Genomic DNA, 25,198 nt, shown 5'->3' on the forward strand with positions numbered 1-25,198 from the left:
ACACTATGCGCCCTTTCTACCTCTTGTTTGGGATTGTGCAAGGAGTCTGAAATACCAGGGTACAGGGCACCTGGGTGGCTCAGTGGTTGAGCGTCTGCCTTTGGCTCAGGGAGTGATCCTGGGGTGCTGGGATTGAGGCCCACGTCGGGCTTCCTGCAGGAGCCTGCTTCTCCCTCTGCCTGTGTCTCTGCCTCTCTCTCAATATGTCTCTCATGAATAAATAAATAAATTTTTTTTTTAAAAGGAAAGAAATATCAGGCTAAGAGGTCACTGGTCTGTCTTCTCCAGGAACTCCCCCTGGGCAGTGGTCTCTGCCTTCTGTTACAGAAGACGGCAAAAATAGGAGCCGGTGTACCTCTGGCCAATTATTCAATGCTCCATCACAAGGGGAAATTCCTTCCTCACCCCAGCTGGTGAACAGTTATGCCCTGGAGCCCAGGACGGACATGCCTTGTAACTTTTTAACCTGGTTAGTGTAACTGCCAATATTATTCCTATTCATATAAATGTCTAATCCTTTCTTGAATCTTGCTAGACTATTTGCCTCAATAATATCCTGCGGCAGTGAATTCCACAGGTAGATTATACGCCGTTTTAAAAAGTATTTCCTTTTATTCATTTTAAATTTGTTACCTTTTAACGTCACAAGATGTCCCTTGTTCTTGCATTAAGGGCTACAGGGTACAGGCATTGGAAATTCAGCTTTAATTTTTCGAAGCATTCCACCATTATTAAAGCTCCATCTTCTTCATATTGTTTCCTATTTTGGCATATCTGATCTTGATTTAATGAGATGATTGAGGTAAATGGTCTCATACTACTTCAGACACATAGTAGGCACTAGAAGAAAGGTCTCCTTGATATTTGATGCCATTTATTGGACACATGTTTATTGAGCACCTACTGTGTGCGGGAATTGTAAATATTGGAGAGACAGCTTTGAGTGAGACAGAGTCCTTGTTCTGAAAGCTCTAATTTTCTAGAGAAGATAAGCACCAATAAAGTGAATAAGGATGAACTACATGGTTTTGGGTGGACTTAAGTCCTACGGGAAAATTTGACAAGAGTGACTGGCAGAGGATGGGCAGGAGCCACTTCAGATTGCATGGTCAGGGAGTAGGTTTCTGAAAAGGGGATGGTTGAGTTGGCCATCAAGGTATCATATATATGACATCTCCATGAAGGTGAACCCACGTTCCTAGACACTGCTTACCATGAGGTGAGATTCCATCCTTATTTGTTGAGTGAATGAATGAATCAAGTTGAGGAGGGAAATCATAGTTTCAGAAATCATTCAATAAATTACTCATAGACCTAGGAGTAACATTTCTTAAATCCCTATGCTCTGTAACTTCAAAGACTGTTGGGGTAGAAAAAACAGGGGATTTAGTTAGTTAGACTTGCTATCAAGCCCTTCTCAGGTACCCAGCTACTCCCCTTATATGACCTTGGGGGGTGTCTTTTCCAAAGTGATCTCATTTAGAAAAATGGGTTTCCTTGGGGTCCCTGGGTGGCTCAGTTGTTTAAGCATCCGCCTTCAGCTCAGGTCATGATCCTGGGGTCCTGGGATCGAACCCCGTGTGGGGCTCCCTGCTCGGTGGGGAGTCTCCTCCCTCTGCTGCTCTCCCTCCTTGTGCACATGCTCTCTCTGTCTCTGTCAACTAAATAAATAAAATTTTAACAAAATTTCCTTTCTTCATGGGTTTTGGAGCATTGGAGATAAAATTATATAGCAGCTAGTACTTTACAAACCACCCAATGGTCAGTCATTCTGGAGGGAACCGGGTGTTCTCAGCTCTGCGCACCGTTTCTTTCCTCTGGCCTTTTCCCTCCTGGTTTTCTCTGTTCCCAATTTTTATCCTTGCCTCTGCCTAAAGTTCATCAGTGGCATCCGTGGTACTTAGCTTTCTGACCCAGAACTGGCTTACGTGAGAGTGGTGGCAGAAGGGAGTTTACCTTTGTGAAATATCGCCTATTTTTTAAGGGCTTTAAAAAATGAAATCAGGGGATCCCTGGGTGGCGCAGTGGTTTAGCGCCTGCCTTTGGCCCAGGGCGCGATCCTGGAGACCCGGGATCGAATCCCACGTCGGGCTCTCGGTGCATGGAGCCTGCTTCTCTCCCTGCCTCTCTCTCTCTCTCTCTCTCTCTCTCGCTCTCTCTCTGTGACTACCATAAATAATTAAAAAAAAAAAAATAAATAAATAAATAAAACCGACTCTGAGGCGTGAAAAAAAAAAAAAATGAAATCAGGTGGGGGTGCCTGGGTGGCTCAGTCAGTTAAGCATCCTACTACTTGATTTCAGCTTAGGTCTTGATCTCAGGGTTGTGAGTTCAAGTCTCACACTGGGCTCCATGCTAGGCATGGCACTTACTTTTAAAAAAAATTGAAAAGATAAGAATAAAAAAATAAAATGGAATCAGGTGGAGCTGCTGTTTGTTGAAACGGAGGACCAGAGGTGTATTTCCAATAGCGATTGTTGGCTTTCATTTTGCGTACTGCTTGGTCTTCCAGAATCAGGTAAACCAAATTTCTTAAAAAATATTTTTTTAAAGATTTTATTTATTTGTTCATGAGAGACACACAGAGAGAGGCAAGGACACAGACAGAGGGAGAAGCAGGCTCCCTGCGGGAAGCCTAATACAGGTCTCGATCCCAGGACCCCAGGATCATGTCCTGAGCTGAAGGCAGACGTTCAACCGCTGAGCCACCCAGACCCCCCAGTTAACCAAGCTTCAATGCACAAAGACAGAGGCTGTGCCTGAATTTCTGAAGGGATCCTTCCCCCAGAAAGTGGAGGCTTTGGTTGAAATGATCTGATTACCTGCTTGGAGCTTCCCTCTGTGTTCTAGCATGATAGGCATATAGCATTTCCTCATGCTTCCTCTTGTTATTTTTTCTAATTGCCCCTTAATTTACTTTTTTTTTTTTCCATTTAGGCAATTTGAAGTAGAAGCATGTGCAGCTCTGCATAATAATGTATTAGAAAGGCATTTCAAGGAATAAATTATTAGCATTGTTTACATGGATGGTTCAAATTTACTGGCAAATTGCTCAGGCCTCGGTTTTACGAGGTAGCTGCCAGCTCGGCTCCTTCTGGGTAAAACCCTGAAATTGGAGAAGTTTCCTTTTGGTTTCCCTCACCCACACGTCCTCTGCCTCCTTCCTCCCCTTTCAACGCCTCCCTGGGTTCCCACCCCCACAGAACTCCGTGGAAGGCTCGGGCCTTTTGCACCTTCACGTGCAGACATTTCGTGGGCTCTACCCCCGCGCCAGGCCGACCCCCGGCGGAAGTGAGGTGTGCGGAGGAATAAATGTTCAATGGTATAATTTTAGATGCTGTGGCAACTGGGAAGGGCGGCTATTTTGGGCTGTGGGCCTTTCTCCTTGACCTGAGATGATGTTACTCTGCCGGCCGCTGGCACTGGGCCAACCCTGCCCGCGGTCCTCGCAGCCACGTGCCTGACATTCCTGGGGGATGCTTCTTCCTTTCTCCCCGAGCCCTTCTGTGCTCCTCCAGGGCTGTGTGCATTAGTGCAAGAGCACGCATCTGTCCACGTGTGCCCACCTGGGCTTGTCACAGGTGACATTATGAGGTGGTGGCGCAACCCAGATGGTAGGGAGTCTCTTCCACAGAGGCCTCCCAGTCTCGTTTATGCCTGTCCCCCAGCTTCCACACTTTATCAGCTGCTCAGTGACCATTCTGTGGGTCACCCCCTATCTGGGCAAGGTGATCATGCGGTCTCCAGGCCACAGTGTGTGGGCACCCCTCCTGGGAGGACTCATCTGAAGCTGCCCTGGGTTGCGGGGTCAGTGATCCTGACCTGTTTTCTTCCCACTCACGCTCCTGATGCAGCTGCAGCCTGCAGCCCCCTGTCCTGGCTGGGGAAGCAAGTCAGGACTCCTGCAGCTGATGGGTGGGACAGCGACACGAAGATCCGAGGGTGGCCCAAACAAGAGTGCTTGCCAGAAGAGGCTGGGGAAAGTATCTTGTTTGTAGTTTTTACAACCTAAAAAGTACACACGAGACCCAGAGATCATTCAGGAAGGAGGAATAGTAAAGAACAAAAGTGGGGAATTTTTTTTTTTTAAAGGATTTAGCTTATTTGTGCCAAGAAGAGAAAACAGAAGTCTTTTATAGGTCTAGGGAGAATGTGGCTCTCTCTTCTACAAGTCCCCTGGACATTAAAGAAAGAGGAGAATTCTATAGTTGGAAAGAGAAGGAGAGCAAGAGTGAGAGCAAGAGAGAGAGAGAGAAAACAAGGTGGGGGAGGGGACCAGGATATAAGAAGCACCTGACTGAGGCACAGAAAAGATAGTGGCTGGAGGGTAAGACAAAGAAAGAGAAAAAGATCAAGAGATAATGCTGCCTTCCTTACCTGTTGTTAAATTATTATTATTATTATTTTTTTTTTTGAGAAGGAGGGAGAGATAGTATTCAGGGGTGGAGGGGAGAGGCAGGCAGTGGGAGAGGGGTAGAGAGAGAGAGAAAGAATCTCATGCAGGCTCTACACCCAGTGTGGAGCCCAATGTGGGGCTCGATCTCAAGACCTTGATATCATGATCTGAGCTGAAACCAAGAGTTGGACGTTTAACCATCTGAACCACCCAGCCACCCCTGCTGTTAAATTAAAATGTAACAGATATTTTGAGAACCAATGGTGTCTGTCCCAGGTCTCTATTTCTGTATGACAGATGCCCCCTACAATTTATTTACTTAAAATCACGACAATAATTTTCTTGTTATCTCTTGTGGTGCTAAGTGTTGGGTGGATTCAGCATGGTGGGTCTCATGCAGCCTTTCATGAGGTTGAGGTCTGCAGGTGGCCCAGGCTGGGGTCACCTCTGTGGCTCCCCCACTGACACGTAGGGACTGATGTCAGCCGGAATGCCTGCTTACTATTCACAGCAGCTCATCTTCCTGCTCCTTTCCTGGCCTTTCGGGGCTCCAAAGATGAGTATCCCAAGAGAACAAGGTGGAAGCTGAACCATCTTTCGGGCCTGGCCCAGGCACATACTCTATGGGTGCACCAGTCAGCAAGGCCAGCTCATATTAAAGGAGAAGGCACATAGACCCTTTTATGGATTTGAGGAATGTTCAAGAACTTGTGAATATGTCATAAAACTGCTAAAATGTCCAATCATGATGTCACCTGTTCTTAACCTTCGGTCTTCCAGGAGCTTCTAGTGGGAGCTATGAAAGCCAAGTAAGTAACCAGTGCAAGGGAATGAAATATCCATTCTCCAGAATGGGAGGTAATAGTGGAGTATGTACCAAGTGGGGGTACAGGATGAACTCTTGCTTGTGTAGAGGCCATAGGTGGAGGGTAGGTAGGAAGGCCTGTGGCCTCTTCTCTTTTTGGAGAGTTTTAGAGACAAATCAGATGGCAGTGGCTTACATTCCCTAACTCTGGAGTGGGTGTTCTGGCCAGCTTTATTCAAGCCTTAATGTTTGTTCTTTTTTTTTTATTTTTATTATTATTATTATTTTTTAATGTTTGTTCTTAATAACTTCATATCTTGTTACCTATTTTTTCTTCCCCTGCCTCACCTTTATACCACCAACCATCCTTCCTTTCAACTACATTATTGTTCTGTGGTCCTAAAACTCTCTCCATCCCTTTTTCTCCTTGGTCATCACTCTATGCTTTCTGTGCATAAAAAAGACTTACCCTCCCCCCCATTCCTCTTCCTTACTTTTTGCTTCTCTACTACCATTTATCAGACCAGTGGCCTCTACCTCCCTTTCCTTGTCCCACTTCTCACTTGACTGCTTGAAATATGTATCTTAATTTTGGGTTCCCTCCTTGTGGCCACTGTCTCTTGCCTTCTAAAACCATGTCTTATATTCCATGAAGCTTATGCCTTTCTTCTCTGCTCTGCCTTATCTTATCCTAGGTGTCACCTGTCCAGCACAGTGTCAGAGGGCAATGGGCCCTGGTGTGCCCAACACCCAGCATCTTCATCAGATACTGCTTTGACATCTTCACAGTGAGGTCTTATCCACAGCCATGAATGTTTAGGCGGGGTTTGCTGCTCAGCTGCTGACCTTTCTCTGGTAAGAGTTTCCTATATCCTATCAACACTAAAGACACTTTTACTCCGCATGTCAGTCTCTGGTCTCCAAATATTACTAACTGTAGATATTCACTTAAAATTATTTATTTAAAAAATTATTTATTTATCTGAGAGAGAGAGAGAGAGAGAGAGAGAGAGAGAGAGAGAGAATGAGCCAGAGGAGCAGAAGGAGAGGGAGGGAGAATCTGAGTATGAGGAGCCTGATGCAGAATTCAATCCCAGAACCCTAAGATCATAACCTGATTGAAAACCGAGAGTTGGATGCTCAACTGACTATGCCACTTAGGCACCCCAGACATTCGCTTTTTAATTCCCTTGTAGATTAGAGTCCTTTTCTTCTCTTAGTATAAAGGTGATATATATCCACTGTAGAGAATTTAGAACACACAAAAAAGCTAAAACAAGAAAAATTATCATTGTGGGTATAAACATTGCTAAGACCTTGGTGTGAGTAACTCTTTTCCCTCCATATTTATAATTTTTATTTAGAAATAAAAACAGAATTACTTCTTATATGGGCAATGCTTTCCTCCAAGTTATTTCCTATTTTATAGAATCAATTGTTACAAAACTAGTCTCTGGCCCCTGCTAATTGGACCAGTATGGCCCTGGCTGGGCCAGTACCTACTCTTTCCTTAGTGTTAAGTCAGATGATATTGGGGTCTGGAGCCATAATATCACATCAAGGTGGAATTCAAATTTTCACTTTGAAGCCTAAAACTTTATTGGAGAAGGTGGTTTGCATGAGTCAAGTAGAGAATACCCAGCAATCTAGAGACATTCCTTGGATGCTGGCACTAGTTCCTGTGATGAATTTTGTTCTCTAGCCATTTGTTCAATAAGTTCTCAATAGATTCTAGCCATTTATTGAGATGTGAAACCCTTTTTTAGTTGTGGAGCTGTCTGTGGGATATTTCCCTCTAACAGTATCTGAACAAGGTGACACTTTTTTTTACAACCTGTTTTTTCATTTAATAACGATTCATAAGTTTTTTTCTGTGTCGTTATACATTCTTCAAGGTTATGATTTTGGTACCTGTACAGTGACAGCTGTGGATGTTTGAATATTTATGGGGAAAATGGAACAAACTGCTTAAACTCTGGCATTAGATACTACAGAGTCCAAATGCCTGCCTTGACACTTAGTTTGCTATGTGACTTGGGCAAATTATTTAAATATTCTTTCTCAGAATCCCCATCTGTAAAATGGATATAACTATATGGTCAAGTGATGTAATGAATCAAACATTCCCGAGACATAGTCTGCCACAAAAGTAAGGGTTCGATAGATTTTGACTATAATTATTAATTATCATAATCCTAAATCTTCTATAATTACTCATGAAACAGCCCCCATACTTTTCCAGCATCATAAACAAAGCTGTGATGAACATCCTCAAATATTTACACATGATTTTCTTGAGGTAAGTGCCTAGAAGTTGCATCATTGGGTCACAGATTGTGGACATTTAAAGAGTAAAAAACTGTCACTGTTTTCACTAATCTTCCCAGTTGTCCACAACCCAGCCTTTCCCATATTTTTCTTGTCTACAGTCTCAGAGACATGTCTCTTTCCACATCCAGGATTTGCTGTATGCCCACCTTCCAACAAAATTCAGAGTCACATCTGAAATTTTCTTGAAAATTTTTTACATCTGACATTTAAATTAGGGCTCTTTCAGGTAGATTTCACCCATTCATTTAGTTATTCACTCACATACTAAGTGGAAATTTCTATAGCCTAGGTTGATAGGATAGATTTATGTTGTCAGAGCTAACTTTTGTGTTGCTCACCATGGAGAGGGCTTTGGCTTTGAGGAAGAGTTTGAGACCGTTCTAAGGATGTCTGTCAGCTATTGATCCAGGCTGAACGATATCTAGAAAATCCTTCCCCTCTAGAAATAGGGATATCTGAAACAGGAACACCTTGGTCCTCTGACCCGCTAGGAATGATCTCTCGCCCACAGACCCTACCTTGGCTTCCAGGATCAGGAAATATCAATACGAAACTCAGTGAGATGCTTCTTTGAACTAACTACCCACTGTACTGGCCACTGGAAGAAAACCCAACATGCTCCTCATCCTCAAGGAGCATTGCCCATTGGACAAGGGGATGTGCAAACAATTACAGGTCATAGTTAAATTTGCCAGAATGGAGGAGTGTATCTGTAAGGAAATCCCCGAGTGATGGTCTTCACAGTTTGCCTTCTGGTCTCCAGAGGGTTTTGGTTGGTCCAAGGTTACGGCCCTTAGAAACATTTTTAGTTGCCAATAATCAGCAACTGGAGATTTCAGGTAAAAATGAGGTTTCTGTCTCACCTTGAAAAAAAATGGGAGCATTGGCAATACTGTGCCCTCATCTTACCCTGGCAACACTGAGGAGTGGCTGACCTGTTGGCTAGAGCACAGGTTCTTTTTTTTTTTATTTTTTTTTATTTTTTTATTTTTTTTAGCGCAGTCCCCACCACTCCCTAAGGTATTACCTTTTGCTGCACTGCTTATCTTGCTGTCTGGATGAGCCTTGAGCTTATGACCTTAGGCCTAGTTAAGGGGGCATTTACTCTTTCACAGGCTCTCAGAGAGGTCTGCTAGAGTGGAAGGCTGCAGGGTAGGCAAGAATTTGCTAGGTAGATGGGTGGAAGGAGGACCATCCATGGCAGGCAAAATAGCATGTGCAAAGATACGGGGGCTTGTGCATGGAGGTCTGCTTGGGTGATGAGAAGCAGACAGGATGGGGAAAAAGTTGGGCATTTGAAGGAAAGGATTGAGAGAAAGAATTGGAGAGTAATGCAAGCATCAGTTCTTGAGCAGCCTGGCATGCCCAAATAAAGAATTTGGTTAGTCATTGTTGTTGTTGTTTTCCGTAAAAAACTGGATCTGATGATTGATAAAGGAATAGCTACAAGAGTTTCTACGATCAGTGCCCTGACATCATGGTGGCACCTTGCAAAGTACGTTGTGTGCAGAACCTCATTAAATCCTGACACCAAGCCCAGAAGATGTGTGCTTTTATTTCCCTCACCTTACAATGAGAAAATGCAAATAGAAGGAGGTTGGTAAGGTGACTTCCCCAAGGTCAAAACCAGTAAGTGACAAAGTGGGAAGTGACCCGGGGCCCAACTACAGAGCTTGCAACTTGATTGCTAGGGTGCTCTCCTTCCCAGATGGCATTCATGCTTCAGAACTGTTACTCCAGTGGAGAAGGCAGGGTTGCTTTGGGAGTGGGTAAGGAGAGGCTGACAGACAAACAGGGCTGCTGGGTGTCTGCTGCAGTGAGCAGCAGGAGAGTGGGAGAGACACACAGAGCTGCGTCCATGCAGGGCAGAGAAAGGGGTGCATGTGAGATATACAGAGGGGACCCTTCTTAATGGAAGGGGCCAGCCATAGGAGTTTTCTCTTGCCCCTTTGAATTCTCAGGGCACTTTGTGTCTCTTTTCCAGGGCTTGCTTTTGCCATGTCCCCATAACAGCTGTACACATCTTATGGCATCTTGTACAGTTTAAGTTTGTAAGGGGCAGGAGGAATTATGCTTTATTTGCCTTAATTTTATTTTTGCATTGCTGAGCACAGTGCTTTCATAAACGAATGAATTCCCAAATTATCTTTTTCAGATCATTCCTCCTTATGTGTGCATTTGAGAAGTCCATGGCAGGTTAAACACTTTTTCTTTTCAAATATGAGAATAATTTCTTTACATGATCTACTTCAAGCTATTTGAAAATATGAGGGAAAGGAAAACAGGGAAGCTGTTTAAAGGCAGCAAACCCTTTAAGAGTCAATGTCACATTTATTGTTATAAAATATTTTTCTCTCTCTGTTAGACATCTGGTTCCCATTACATACAGTATTGGGTACTTGAGTTCACCAGGCATTTTGCATACCAAGCAGTGTGCATGTGAAATCCCCCAGACATCCACCAGTTTGTATTTGCACCATGCAAGTCCTACTTTACATTTACAGACAACCCTTCTATCACCAACCTAATTCTTCCCAATATGCTTTTGAAGTTACTTTGTTCATACCTAACTGGAGGACCAAATTGCCTACATCTAAGAAATGAAGAACTTAATCATGGAGTCTTTGCTTTATGTCACTGTATGGTTCAACTATCTATAAGCTCGCACCGAAATCAATGAAACATCTAAATCTTAAGTCTATATTTCCCAGTAACATTGACCCAGAAATGAGAAACACAATATGGAATGTTTGCTAATGAGTCATGAATTTCATTATAATTGCTTCCACATTCAGGATAGCGCCCTTAAACCATCTAATCTTGACATATCCTGCAACAATCCCATGTGTTGTAAATGATTTTGCTTTATTCCTTAGGTTACTGTTCAGAGCTTATTTTATGCTTCATTTCATTTTCTTAAAGAAAGCCACACACGTGTGCGTGCACACTCACACTCTTGCATGTGTGCATGCGCACACACAGGCACAGCATTGAGGCTTTTGCCTCAATCTGTAATTTTTGAAATAAAATAATTATGAAACCAAAAGGGGCCCTCATCATTTGGTTTGAAAATAAAAATAAATGCATTTAGGAAGAGAGCTGAAATATGGTCAACTCTGGAGTTTCTAAGTCAGGTCTCTGAGAATTCAGGCCAGAATTGAGCAATGCCCGGCCAGCAGCCGTCTGTCCCCTCTCTGTCTGGACATTAGAGTATATGGCTGGATGGATGGACACAACTAGCATTCAGTATAGTAATAATGGAAAATTAAATACGGCTTTTAAAAACAGCTCACATTATAAAGTGATCTATTAGCATGATATGACTTTGGCACTTAAAGTGACTGATTCTAATTGTACGATTTGGCCCATGGCAAACATTAAAGAGCTGCAGAATATTGTAGGTCTCCTTCTTCTTCCTCTTCTTCTTCTTCTTCTTCTTCTTCTTCTTCTTCTTCTTCTTCTTCTTCTTCTTCTTCTCCTCCTCCTCCCTCTCCCTCTCCCCCTCCCTTTCCCCCTCCCCCTCCCCCTTCTTCTTCTTCTTCTTCTTCTTCTTCTTCTTCTTCTTCTTCTTCTTCTTCATCTCTTTTGGGATATTTTAAACTGGCTTTTTTCTTTGGAACCAAGCTTTGTTCCTGCCACAGGAAAAATTGTGCAGAAGGAATATTTCGGTCCAGATAGAACCAGAGGTAATTATAGTTTCTTTTTCTTTGATTCATGAATCAATGAGGCAAATATTAAGAACACTTTTGCATTTTCTTCTCCTCCTTTTTTTTTATTAAGTGAAACTCTGTTTTTATGGCTTATGGATGTTATCCTGAAAAAGTAAAGATGGATGGTCTTCCCTGATGAGCTTTTCTAGTAATCAGACAGGCATTCTTTCCCTGTACCTGGTTATCATACTGTATCCTGCCAAAGCTTTTCTTCAGGAGCCTGTGGGTCGCTAAGATGATGTTGCATGCCATACCTTGAGCTGAATTTCATTTAAGCAGGTCAGCACAAAATGAAGAGGACTTCTGAACAGGCCTGCTTCTTAGACATACCTACTTAAGAGGTTTGCAGTTTTCAGAAAAAAGGGGGAATGAATATGAGGGAATGTCATTCATCTTTGAATTAGACTTTATGTTTTTGATATGTACTGGCTTTTTCGTAATTCTTATGTTATAGACTACAGGAAGCTTATTAACTGAATAGTATTGGAAAGGGCAGCTGTTTATGCTGAGGGAGTTCTTTTTGAATTTACATGTTTAAGCCAAACTGAAAGTTTACCTTAATCTATGTGCATATGAATTTCTTGTTGGCAGTTTTCTGGTCTCTTGATTGTTGAAAAATTGCCTACTATGCTTCAAAGAGTTTTGGTTTAATGACCCACATTGTTATCCACATAACTGACAGTGGGGTCTCAAACACAAAGTTTAAAAACTCCAGTAACACTGTTGGAGTGTAAGCACCAGCCTTATTTATTGGAAACATCTCTTCCTGAAATTGGACTTTTAAGAAATTTTAATTTAATTTAATGTTTTTAAAGACAATGCTAAAGTAGAAAGAAGTTTAAAGGCACTCTGGTTTCTTGTGAGTTTTTCACTAACACTTCCCTGTAGCTTGGAATAGCTCTCTTTCTTCCAAAACCTGGAATCTGCAGAAGAGAGCAGAAATACTTGTTATTGACCTGAATTAGGATAAAAGGAAAAGAGAAGATAAGATCATAGCCGCCAGCACTTTGTTTATGAAAACATCATTTTGAGGATGTGCTTGAATCAGGCAAAAGTAATGCACCTCCTCCTCCTCCAGCATATTTGAAATGCCAGCCTGATCACACCTAGAGAACAATGCCCAGAATTGGGGCATTACCTTTCCTGTATGCTGGTGCTGTGCAAGGATAGCATCACTTAATCCTGACAGTTTTTCTTCGTAATTTTAGAAATACATACGGAAATTTAAAAAATAGAAAAATAAAAAGATGTATAAATATAAGCACAAAAAATAAAAATTTGTTTTTAAAAAAGTTATCATATTTTATTTGAAAAGTTTTAGGACTCAAAAGAAGTTGTAAAATAATTCAGAGAGATCGCCTGTTCTTTTTCACAGATCCCTCAGAGATAATATCTCATATAAACATAGTACCTTGTCAACATCAGGAAATTTTTTTTTTTTAACATCAGGAAATTGATTCAATGATATTATCCCAGTTATAGAACTTATTCGGACTTCAGCAGTTTTTTAAAAGGTTTTATTTATTTATTTTATTTAAAAGAGAGAGAGAGAGAGCAAGAGAGAGAGCGAGCACGTGTGTTCAAAAGCAGGGGGAAAGGTAAAGGGGAGGGAGAGAGAGACTCTCAAGCAGACCCTGCACTGAGTGTTGAGCCTGACACAGCAGCTCAATCTTAAGACCCTGAGATCATGACCTGAGCCAAATCCAAGAGTAGGATCCTTAGCTGACTGAACCACCCAGGTGCTCCTGGACTACAGCAGTTTTTATATGCATTCACTTTTAGAATGTATATTAAAATGTAGAGATGGATTAGCCACCAAGTGTTCAGGGAGCATCTCTCACCAATGAGTATTGACGATATTGCAAAATTCTCAGATAATGTGATTTTATATATCCCATGGCTGACGAAAGAAGAGGTAGATTTCGTGGTATTAATGAAGACTCTTTACATTAATAGCCTTTTCCATTTATTAATTGGCTAAAAAAGTAATCAATCCTGTATCAAGTGCCAACTGGCAATAGAAAGATGGTGGTATTGACTCTGCTCTCAAAGAACTGACAGAAGGAGGTAGAAAAAGAATCAACAATTATACCACAGAGAGTTGTATACCATAGGACAAATGAAACAACCTCCTATTAATAAGCACCTACAAGTGCATTAGCAATAAAGCAAATAAGGTGCATGCCTCTGTTGTTCTGTGGATCTTACTGCTGAGTGGAGAAGACAAGACCGTTAACAAGTAGTGACAACAGAGGGCTCTCTACCACAGGGCAGGGGGGCTCAAAGTGGGTAGGTCCTGACGTAGTCATGGGGCACAGGCAAGTGACTCAGGATATGTCCTGTAACCTCAGTCAGCATTTCAAGATGTTGAGTGTGACAACTTACACTATCTTCAGACTAGGTCATTCCATTCGGAGCCTATATAGTGTCTTCTAGCTCTGGTGTTGCATTTGAGCAGATGGCTTGCTAATACAAGAGCAGTCACTGTTTCTTAGAACTGACTCAAAAGTCTTTGATATCATACGTGATATGCCATATCTTCCCCACTCAACGCTGGCAGGCCTTGTACTGGGCTCACATAGCACATGGGTTGGAGAGAGGTCCCTAGAGCATGGTTGATGGTTCCCTAGAATATGGTTGATAGCTAATGCTAGAGAAATAAAGCCATTGTATGCCTTAAAAATTGAGGTTCCTCATTCAGAATGTAACAACATTATCACCCTCTGGCCCCCTACAGGCGTGATTATAGGCATTTCCTGCTTGGAGCTCCTCAGTTGCATTCCATTGGACTTCAGGTGGCATTCAGAATTCCTAAGTGGCCTGTGGCCCAATCTACCTATGTCCTTAGCCTCATGACATTCCACTTTACTTCCAGTTCCCAGGGGTTCAGTCTTGCTGGACTGCTTATGGCCCTTTAATTTACTAAGCTGTGTTCCACTCCTAGGCCTTGAACATTCTCTTTCACAAATGCTTCCCCCTACCCCCCACCCTTTCTCTCTACCTCATCTATAACCTCAGTCTTCAGGCTTCTATTGTAAGACTTTCTATACTGAATCATTTGTCTCTATGAAGTTCCCACCAAGAGTCCCATTTTATCCATAGTTATACATGCATTGTATATATAATCTTGTAATCAGTGGTGTGACTACATATATGTCTCCCCTATTATACTGTGAGTTCCATGAGGACAAGAATGATGTCTGTTTTGGTGATTATCTCCTCAAGTTTCAAGGAGTATTTGTTGAATGATTTATTGAATGGATAGATATGAATGAATGAAATAATGGAATATCCTCTCATTTCTCCCATAAATTTAAGTAATGTCACACCTGGGATTTGAGCATATTTATAAACTCTTCATTCTGGGATCATTTGTTTTGGGCTCATTTTTGGAGTCTTTCTCATGTTCAGGTAGGAATAGCTTTTCATAGGAAATCATGGTTGATGTGCTTTGGTGTTCAATTTTGCCTACGCCAGTAGATTCTGCTTTGCATGTTTTATCTGGTGTAGTTGTCACTTCAAGACCACTCCAAAAAAGGAGTAGCCATTCCTCATCAACATAGTAGCCATTCATTGGCAAAGAATAGCTGAGAGCTGCTTTGCTAATCTCAGGGCTCTGAGAATGGCACTTTGGTATGTTGGTGATCTTGACAATGGGAGCACTTCAGCAGACAAGTCCAACACACCATTGGAAGAGTTTGTAGCTGGGTTCTGGATCCAAATCCCATCTTCACTGGCATCAGGATGGGAGAGACCATTATGAGGATGAAGGAGGCTCATTTGAGAATATCAAATCAAAGAGGTATTTGGAACAGAGATAGAGGGAGAAGTCAGGGACCATCTCCGTGGATGTGTGATCTTTGAGCTAATTCTAGATTGATGGTCTGGGGTGAATTAGTTCTATGGGGATAAGTGACAGGAGGTAAGAATGAGATGGAGTGGTATGTGCAAAGGTCTTGGAGAGAAGTTTGATAAAGAGACTCAAACAAATCTCTGGAAAATTTGGATATAAACGCATGTCTCTTGAAAAGAGTGACCCTCCCCCGTCTCTAAAAATTAGGTAATTGATTCAATTTTGTGACTGGTATCTACTTGGTCTAAACAAAGGTTAGTAAGCAAATGTAGATTATTTATCTTATATTTAGGTAGGTGGGTAACAATGGGGTGTGAGTTCCATTCCTTTTCTCCTTTCTTTGTAGGTTTTTATCAAGGTGTGTTTGTGTGTGTGTTTGTGTGTGTCTTTACATTCATTTGTCAGTCTTGCCCAGATACAAAAGAAGACCACAGACTTGTTTAATGTAAGAGCTTTGAGATTCTGGAGGGTTGCTGCCTATGGTGAATGTGTAGCTAGAATAAAGTCAGCATGACCTTCCAGAAGGCATTCAGATTTTGGAGTTAAATTCCTGAGGACAAGGTTCAACTTCATGTTTGCTGACTTGGACTTTGGGTAAGTCCCATAACCTCTCTGAGCCTCAATTTCCTCACTTCCAACTTTGGGATGACAATAAAATTATTTGCCTCATTTGTCTCATAGAGTCATGTATATGATTTGATTTATATGAAAGAACTTCATAAATTATGAGGCACTGGATAAAAATTGGGTATCATTGTTATAAATAAATGTACTCTTAAACAGGTGATGGTTACTGCAAGTAAGTGCTGTGGATGAAACCTTCCCAGGCTCAATGTCACTTGAAAATTTACAATAACATATTTCAAAGATGGCAGCAATATGGCAGCTAAGCATTCAAACATTTCTAAAAGCAATGAAAATTTACAATTGTAAATTGTAAGCTGCAAGCTTATCATTTACACAGCAGTTTAGTGTGTAAATATTGAGAAAGAGAAAGTCATCATCAAATAAAGACTGATAAAACTTTTTGATTTTTAGCAAGGAAGATATCCAAGTGAATTTTCCTGGGATATTTCTCAGGAAAGTGGCTAGAGTAACTGGAAGGAAATGTGAACACATTTTATATGTTACAAAAGACTCTCTCAAATATCAATTTTAAAATATAACAAATCTAAAAATGCATGTCTAGTTCAATACTAAAAAAATAAGTGAGATCCTTTTGACATAAAAATGATTTTCTAGAAGCTCAAGTGGATACAAGGCCAGAAAATGTTTGGTGGGTAGTACAAACTAGGTTATTGATGAATGGCAGGGAATTGGAGTGGAGAACTGGAAATGTAATTAACATCTTGGTAAGAAATCTAACATCAACTATTTTATTTTATTTATTTATTTAATATTGTATTTTATCTTTTCACCATAAGCCAAGATAGATTTGTTTTATTTTTTTTTTTTATTTTTTTATTTTTTCCCCTTCTTTCCTCTTTCTATTTTGCCTAGTTGGGATACTTTTTTCCCCTTTACTCTTGAGACTCTCATGAATGAAGAGGGAATAAATATTAAAATACTCTATAGGAACAACACAAATGACATTGGAGATGGGCCAACTACAAGCGATTGTGTTCATTGGCTTGCTGGTCAAAACCTCTGGTCAGCTGGTCTATGTAGGAAGTGAAAGAATGTTTTCTTGTCAACTTATGAGATCAAAGTTTTGGATCTTGAAAAGATAAGACATTTGGAGTGGGGATGGGTGCAGTACACTTCAAAGTAGCTAATACTCCATAAGACTAGCTTCTTCCACCCAAGAGTTAGAAATGGGAGGATCCTGCAACTAATTATTGGAGACGACTGAAACATTATGTTCAGCTGGAGTCTCACTTGCACAAAGTCACCCCAGGACACTTTGCTAAAAGTACCCTGGTTTCTTCACTGGACTTGAGAGAGCTGCCATTTGTACTTTCCAACCTCATCCAATCCAAAGCAGTCCAGTAGCTAGATGGCTGTTGACTATCAGAATCTCCCTTTTACTTAAGAAATTTGTTTTTTTTCCCTCTTTAGTAGAAAGTCTTTTGCATGGAAGTGAACCCACAGTTAGGGGTTGTTAGCTCAAGCCTCAAAATGCACACACTGCATCTTTAAGAAATAGTTTACTTGTGAATCAGTAAACGTACCAGACAAAGCAGCCATTACTTATGCATTCCTGCATACCCGGCAAGGTGAAAATAATAGAATAAACATCATATACTTCATTATGATATCGGTTTACACTTCCAGGGTACACAAAAAGAGGCCATTTCATCAAGCTAATTGCCTGAAAGTAAAAGAGAGAGAACTTTAGCTATTAGTCTATTATAGGGCTTTTTTCTTAATCACAAATAGGGGCCGTGCGTCCCTGGGGGGATGTGTATTCTAATTTACAATTGAACTACAGATCAGAGCAATCAATCTTGGGCAGCACTTTACAGTGTAATTGCTGCAACAATAACAAAAAACAAAAAAGAAGAGGGAGAAGGAGAAGGAGAAGAAGAAAGAAGAAGAAGAAGAAGAAGAAGAAGAAGAAGAAGAAGAAGAAGAAGAAGAAGAAGAAAAAGGCCTATCTGAGCTTCAGCTTGAGGTGGAGATTTTTCCAGGCTCTAGTTCAGGGTGGGAGGGAGAGAAGACCCGCCACAGACATGAATATGCAATGAAGCTCATTAGCAGCCTCGTGTTGCCATGACGAATGGCATTATCCCCGGCCTGGTGCTGCCTAAACATGAATTTTATAACGACCCATTTATCATGACTTGTCATGAGCTTCTGTACTGTACTTTCTTCCAGCACACACACCTTTCCCTATTATGATGGTAAAAATCTTCCCCTTTTCTATTATTGTTTCCTTTTGTATTGATTTCTGGCCCTTGAAAGCCAAGTGCTGCAGTATAGCAACATGCTAATGAGTGATTTGTGACTTCAAAAAGTTGAAGAAGGAAAACTCGATTAGTCATTCCATTTTCCCTGTGATCATATAATTGAGAAAAAAGTTGGAGTAAACTTTTAAAGAAATGTCTTAAAGTATGAGCTTTTGTTTTACTCTACTGTCAGAATGGTGACACTGCAGAGAGATCTAAAATTAAAAAAAATTTTTTTAAAGATTTTATTTATTCATTCATGAGAGACACAGAGAGGCAGAGATACAGACAGAGGGAGAAGCAGGGTCCCTGTGGGGAGCCCAATGTGGGACTCGATCCCAGGACCCCAGGATCACACCCTGGGCCAAAGGCAGACACTCAACTGCTGAGCCACCCAGGTGTCCGGAGAGCTTTAAAATTTAAAATTAACTACATTGTCTTCCTTTCATTCGTTATATTCTCCCCCCGCCACCCCCCCCCCCCGCTCCGCCTTTCTTTGGCTGTATAAGAAACTTTCAGTATCTTAAAAGTAGAACTCAAAACTTTAGAGATATTTTCCAAAACTCTTGGAGCTCTGATGAAAAAGTAGAAGACTAAAATCCTTGAAAAATGTTTAGGGCTTACCATTTTATAGGTTGGTTTCTCACTTAGATACCTACATAGAGTGTGGGGAGGAAGGCTTGTTCTTTGATGATAACTTCCCAGGACATACATTTTATGAGTAGTTAAAAACAAAACCAAAAACAAAACCTTGTAAGCAATCTCCCTTGATAGAAACCATGAGGTCTGTTGGAATATTTAGCAGCCACAAAACTGCTAGATGCTACGGCTGGACTCTGCCATTGACCAAGAGTGTGTGTGAGCGCATCAAAGTTAAGTTCAGCAGTTGGTCAAGAATATGGTTCTAAAAAAAAAGAAAAAAGAAAAAAAGAAAAAAAAAGAATATGGTTCTAGATTGGCAGAAGTGCCCTCATAGTAATACAGGCTCAATCAGTGGGATCTATGAGTAGTCTATTTAGTTACTGTAAAGAGAGTAGTGCTAAAATGATTTCTCAGCTCGACTAGGCAAAGTGCAGGAAGGAGACAGGAACACAGGGAAGGAGAATCTGGATATTGTTTTGCACACCCAGAGGTTCTGGTCATACTGATTTGTAAACAGTCAATAGCTGGCCAGAGTTATTTTCAGTGTGGTATCTCGTGCCCCTGAATTCCATATTAACAGAAATGATACTTTTATGTGATAACATTTAAACTATAATATATAAAATGAATGATAAAATTTTTCATATATTAATGATAATTATGTACTTGTGAGGCATTCTGCCATTCAGAGTTCTTTGATCAGATTCTTGGGCTAATTGGGGCCAGGGTTATTATTTTCAGTTTAAAGAAGGAATAATTGAGGCTTGGAGCTTAAGTGACTAGCTCAAGGTCACACAGTGGGACTGGGACCACCACACGTGGTGCTGGGACTCAACACCAAGCTTTTATATTCCTAGGTCCGTATTTCTCTATTCCCAAAGTCACCAGAGGAGGACATTGTTCCTAAAATGTCATCTCTTTTGGGATTTAACAGTAAGTGAATAAATTGGAAAAAGAGCCCATTGAAAAGGTGGCCATCCTTTACACTTGAGAGCCCGTTATTTTCCTAAACTACTTACTAGAAATTGAAATTGGCACATACATGTCAATTAAAATTGCCATTCTGACCATTTGAGTTGAATTTTTTTTTCATCACTTAAAAATGCAGATAGGAAGTGTTTTTCAACATAAAGACTTGGGCACTATTCTGGCTTGTATTGTTTTTTGGAGTCTGCTGGGCATTATATATATATATATATTTTTTTTTTTTTCCTGAAGAAAATATCTTTGTGTTTCACCCTATGAATGAATTAAACAAGATTGTTATAGATAATTTGGTGAAGAGGGGATTAAAATATTGGCAAATGATATTAAAGAACATTGTGATTATGACTGAGCACATTAAGACTGTGTATATATGACACCAAACATCTGGATGAAAATGGAAAAAAAATTGTGAAATCCTTGATTGTTTTTTTTTTTTTTAACTTGACATCATACATCTGGATCTTTAAAAACAGCTGGGTTAAAAAAAATAAATAAAAACAGCTGGGTTTTTGACTCTTGTGTCTCAGGTTTTATCTGGGTGTTTGGTGTCATGTACAGAAAGGTGGAAAAAAGTTTTTAATGTTATTATTACTGAATTAGATAAAATTATTGCATTTAATTAATCTGCACATATTAACTAATTATTCTATTTAAGAAAGCATTTAATGGATAAAATTTTCCACTAGGCAAATAAAGAAAGAAAGAAAGATGTAATTAGGTGATTTAGGAATAAAACTTGGCTTAAGGCATATTTCAATCTTGGTCATAGTTTACTGACAGCAATTTCCTTGGACGAAAATCTTTTTAGGTCTTGAGACAACAATTTTCTCTCTTTGGGAGTAGTTTATCTCCATGTGTGATGAGGTCTGTTAATTCACAATGTGTTTTGACAATAGTAAAATTTCATAAACACTTAATAACATGTGAAATACATCTAGTAATAGACATTTTCTTTGCCAAGTGAATTATCCGGCCTGATAAAATCAGTGTAAACCCACTCTCCAACCTGCCTCCTGACATGCCCGAGGCTGAACCCCAAAGAGGAATCAAATGAAAACAGGACTTCAAAGACTTTGCTGCAATGAAAAGCACCTTATGTGACTGAATTTTTTTGTGATCTCATCTAAAAAAAGTTATCATAATTATTGAACATTTCCTCTGTAGCTTATTCTCAATCCAATCAGTTATAATGAAAATAGTCTGCTTGCTTTTTATATTCTCAAGTTTTCGGAATGATTAGTGCTTCCTTGAGATATCCCATTAATTGGACACACAACCTAGATAAAAAGGCTGAAACCCAAGAGTATATAAAAAAACATAAGGTTGTTGCAATTTAAGTGCCTTCAAAAGATCTAATTTGATTTTTAAAAGCAGTTCTGCCGATGTGAAAATTAAAGGCACGCAGAAACAAGATATGGTTTAATTGAATGTGTAGGTAAGAAACATTTAGAGGCTTCAGTAGCGTTATTCGAGTTTTTGTTTATTTTTTATTTAGCCGTTGGGTTGGAAAGATTGAGCCTACAACACAACAGAAATTGCTGACTTTTATGGGTTGCTATTTCTTTATTGAGCTGCCCCATTTTTCTTGCCCACCGTATTTCTGAGGCAACTTGGTATTTCTCTGTGCAGGTTTTCAATCCTGGTACCCATCAATCAGATTTCAAATTCTAATAGATTGAAAGGGTCTCTCCATTTGGCTTATCTTGACTGTTTTATCCATAAGCTTGTCCCCCTCCTACTATGAGCAAAGTGTATACTTATCTCCATTAAAAAAAAGAAGACGTTGAAAGAAAAAAAGAAAGAATGAAAGGAAAGAAAAAGAAAAAGAAAAGAAAACCCTTTTACGGGCTCTAATGACATCTTCAGTCATTAATGAGTTAATAAAAATCTCAAAGTCATCTGGGGCTAGATAAGGAGGAAGAAAGAGAAGTATTGTACTGTAATGACAGGCTCCCTGGCTGCCCTCGGAGATGTCATGGGTCAGTCATGTTAAGAATGTGTGCGTCCAATCATCTGCTGATTTTTATCAGCCAGCCTTCCAGCAGGAACTGACAAGGGCCAGTTTGGGAGTCACAATGAATAAACAATGACTTTTTGGATTGTTGGGGGCTGTGTAATAGAGTGAGGGGTTTATAGGTACTAAAACATGATGACATTAACAATCAATATACCAATTACTAGACAAGTTATTGGATGAGGCATTCCCAGGTCTTCAGCCATCTTGCACTTTGAAGAGGCCTTGAGGAGGGAGACTCCCTGGCTCAGAGGCAGCCAGAAGACCAAGACCCGAGGGGCTGATCTAAGAGGCAAGCCTTGCTTCTCTGACTGAAGTAGTCCAGACCTGCATGTTTTGAATTGCTTGGGGAGTTTATTAAAAATACAGATTCTTCTTGAGTCTCTCCTTCCTAGAGCTTCCATCTCAGGGCTGTGACCTGGTGTTTATAACCTGTTTAATTGGGTAAGTTAGGGAGCTGCTGTACAGCTGCGATCCTCAAAGTTGGGTCCCGCGCCAGTAGCATCAGCATCACCTGGGAGCTTGTTAGAAATGCACATTCTCAGGGGCACCTGGGTGGCTCAGTCAGTGGCATCTGCCCTCGAAACAGGTCATGATGGAGCCTGCTCAGGGGTGGGTATCTGCTTCTTTCCCTCCCTCTGTCCCTCCCTGCCTCTAATAAATAAATAAAATCTTAAAAAAAAAAAAGAAATGCAGATTATCAGGCCCCTCCGCAGACCTACCAAAACAGAAACTCTGGGTGTGTGGCTCAGAGATCTGTGCTATGACACGGCCTCCACACCTGGAGAATCACCTTCTGATGCACCTTGCTGTTTTGAGAACCACAGTTGTGAACCAGAGCTAAGATCTTCACCAGGGGTCATGCTATCATCCATCACCTGTGATGCTCCTCATGAGTAATTTGTCACTCAAACTAGTTAAGAGGCAGAAGTGTGCAAATGAAGGATTTACTTAAAAAATTAATTGAAGGTAAATCCTGTCACTCTCCTTCACCCTGCTAGGTTTTTTTTTTTGAATGATTTTGATGCATGAGTGACTTTGATCATAGAAAGGGAAGAATACACATGGCTTTTGTTTATTATTTAAAATAGAAAGAGGAAGTGAATTTGTTAATAGTCTTCAAAGGCAAAAAATAATCTGTAAGAAAAAATCCAACATATGTGGATCATACATTTACAAATGTAACTAATATTTGGGTATTCAATGTCCACAGGATCTCGCACAGATTAGAGAGATCTACTTAAAAAAAAAAAAAAGACCCACAGTCCCTCAACATGCAGCTGTCCCAGGTAGGAGAGGAACATGTGCATGGCCCAATGCTGGCATGTCAGCAGGAAAAGAGGAATGGCAAAGTCTTCGTGCAGTGAACTTGCGGATTTCTCTTCTTTTGGCTGAGCATCTCGTTGAAGGGGCAGCGCACGGCTTGCTGAATTTTCAGAAGAGATGGGCCAGTCTGCTAGACGTGCAGTGGGTTTAAATATTTTTCCCTGAGTATGTTTCAAATAACAATTCCAAGGTTCTAAAGGTGAATACCAAAAGAAGTCTGGGTCAAGTGACAAACTCCAGGTTAAACAGGATTGTTTGTAGCAGAGGCCCATAACATGTTACTCTGCACTGTAATTCTCCTGGAAGAGTGTTGTCCACAGGATTTGATCAACAAAACCCTTTTATGAAAGATAATCTTATAGAGTTAGTGTTTCAAGGAGTAAACTTTAGGAAACAGGGATTCATATGTTTTAAGATGGCAAACACCTGTGGGCAGAAGATAGTTACTTTTTCTCTTGTGTAATAATGGACCTCTTTCTTTGTTATAATTTATTAAACCCTCTGTGTCTGGCGTCAACATTAATTATGTGGTGGCTTGAAGCCAACAAGAAGGTTCATGTAACCATCACCAAAGAGTTAAATAGGTTGTCCAGCTGGTGATGGTCAGGTTAAATCATCCCTGAATTTTTGGCATATCTCCCAGAACAGGTACTCATTTAAAAGAAAAAACAACACAAAAAACAAAAGAGAGAGACAGAGACAGAGAGAGACGGAAAAAAATCTGGATTTTACTCATGAGATTACATTATGGTTTCACAAATGAGAGATAATTCCATCACAACTTCTTACATCTATCCAGAGACTTCATAGGAAAGCAGATGTGTACCTAGCCTGATATTGGAAAGTCCTTCTGCTCCCCGCTGACCACATCACCCTGATAATTTCCACCTCACTGTGTTCCAGATGGCTGTGGGGTGGACCCACCTTGGTTCCCACACTGGCTATTCTTGAAGGTGATAGGTGGCTGGGATTGTATACTACAGAGGTCAGGCCAGTTGGGATCTTAAGCACATCCTTGGTTGTAAAACTTCTCTTGAAGTTCTTGCCAGAGCTGTGTGTTAATGCCAAATGTTAATTCTTGCTGGGGACATAATGTCTTATAAATGTTATGAAAAAATATCATTTTTCCTGCAGAAGTGAAGGTACTTTTAAGGCCATGTTAAGAAAGGGATTAGTTTTCCAAGTAACATCTGCAGGTCACGTGCTTGCTTATAAATTGCTTCTTGGCTAAAATCCCCCCCAATCCTCCCCGCCCCAACCCCCTCAATTGTTACTCAAGAGTTGGAAGGAATTCTCACATGGAAGAAAGAATAGAACTTAAGTGGCATCTGAAAGACGTGTAAAGATCAAAAATAAACAACCAGAACCCCTAAACATGAAACAACCCCACCACTCATGCTAATATTTGTCATCTTTTCGCTATCATCCTGCAAGTCAATGCAAGACTCAAAACTCATCAGGATATGTCTCTGAATGAAAAATAATAGAGCAAATTCAGCTTTGGGAGGTCTTAAAGCCCTATTTTCATCTCCTTTGTAAATATATCCCTGTTGACACCACATGTGCTTTCCAGCTTTGGAGACACAAGACGTGTGCAGGAGGGCATTCACTCCACATCCTCCTAGGAAGGAGCAGAGGCTCAGCAGAGTTAACGGAGGTTTACCTACCAACTCGTCTGGTTTGTTATGGAGCTGAATATTTCTCCCCTTTCTATTCTTTGAAATGGTTTGAATTAAAATAGCTTACTCAAGGTCACTGAAGGCATATGGTCCTGCTCAAAACTTTAAACAAAACATTAGTTTTTACAACCTTTTGTAATTTGGTATTGTATACAACATGGATATGTGCAGAGTTTCTGTAATCTTTTCAGCGGTGACAGAAATATGAGAAGCAAATTTATAAGCCATTTAGTGAAGCATTTAATCAATTTCATGCATAGGAAATAACTCCGATTGCTTTGCTTTATCAATCTTTCTCTCTGGGAGAACTCCAGTCAACGCGATCTCCAGACACTGGCTGGGGGAGTGGGGGAAGTGGTGGGGTTTGGGAGTGCAGAGAGCAGGGGCAGGGTTGAGAGGGGGGGAGAGTATGCATAAGCCTTTAGATGCACTTGAGATATCAGGGACTTCTGAAGTCTCCCTACCAGGATTGCCAACATCTCTGAGCCTTCTGGAGGCTGTGAATCAGACAGATTCTGTCTGTGTGTATTTCAGACAGAAAGTATGAGTCTAATGGTTAGAAGGAGT

General features: G+C 40.6%; 1 protein-coding gene across 36 annotated transcripts in view; it reads left to right on the forward strand.

The window, feature by feature from the left end:
* Positions 1-25,198, forward strand: part of LOC144297055 (uncharacterized) — a 118,818-nt gene that overhangs the window by 41,583 nt on the left and 52,037 nt on the right. For 17 of the 36 annotated variants that reach the window (XR_013364162.1, XR_013364176.1, XR_013364192.1 and 14 more), the window contains 2 exons: positions 289-469; positions 5,897-6,056. Coding sequence is in view for 19 of the 36 variants with exons in the window: in XM_077870745.1 (XP_077726871.1) it covers positions 289-343 (55 nt within the window). In the remaining 17 variants the exon portion in view is untranslated. Of the gene's footprint in view, positions 1-288; positions 470-5,896; positions 6,057-15,500; positions 20,126-22,839; positions 24,962-25,198 lie in introns of those variants that run through there. The other 19 variants (XR_013364182.1, XM_077870652.1, XM_077870687.1 and 16 more) reach the window with 3 other exon arrangements.

The sequence above is a fragment of the Canis aureus genome, chromosome 2, assembly GCF_053574225.1.
Source record: "Canis aureus isolate CA01 chromosome 2, VMU_Caureus_v.1.0, whole genome shotgun sequence".
NCBI classification, from domain to species: Eukaryota; Metazoa; Chordata; class Mammalia; order Carnivora; family Canidae; genus Canis; species Canis aureus.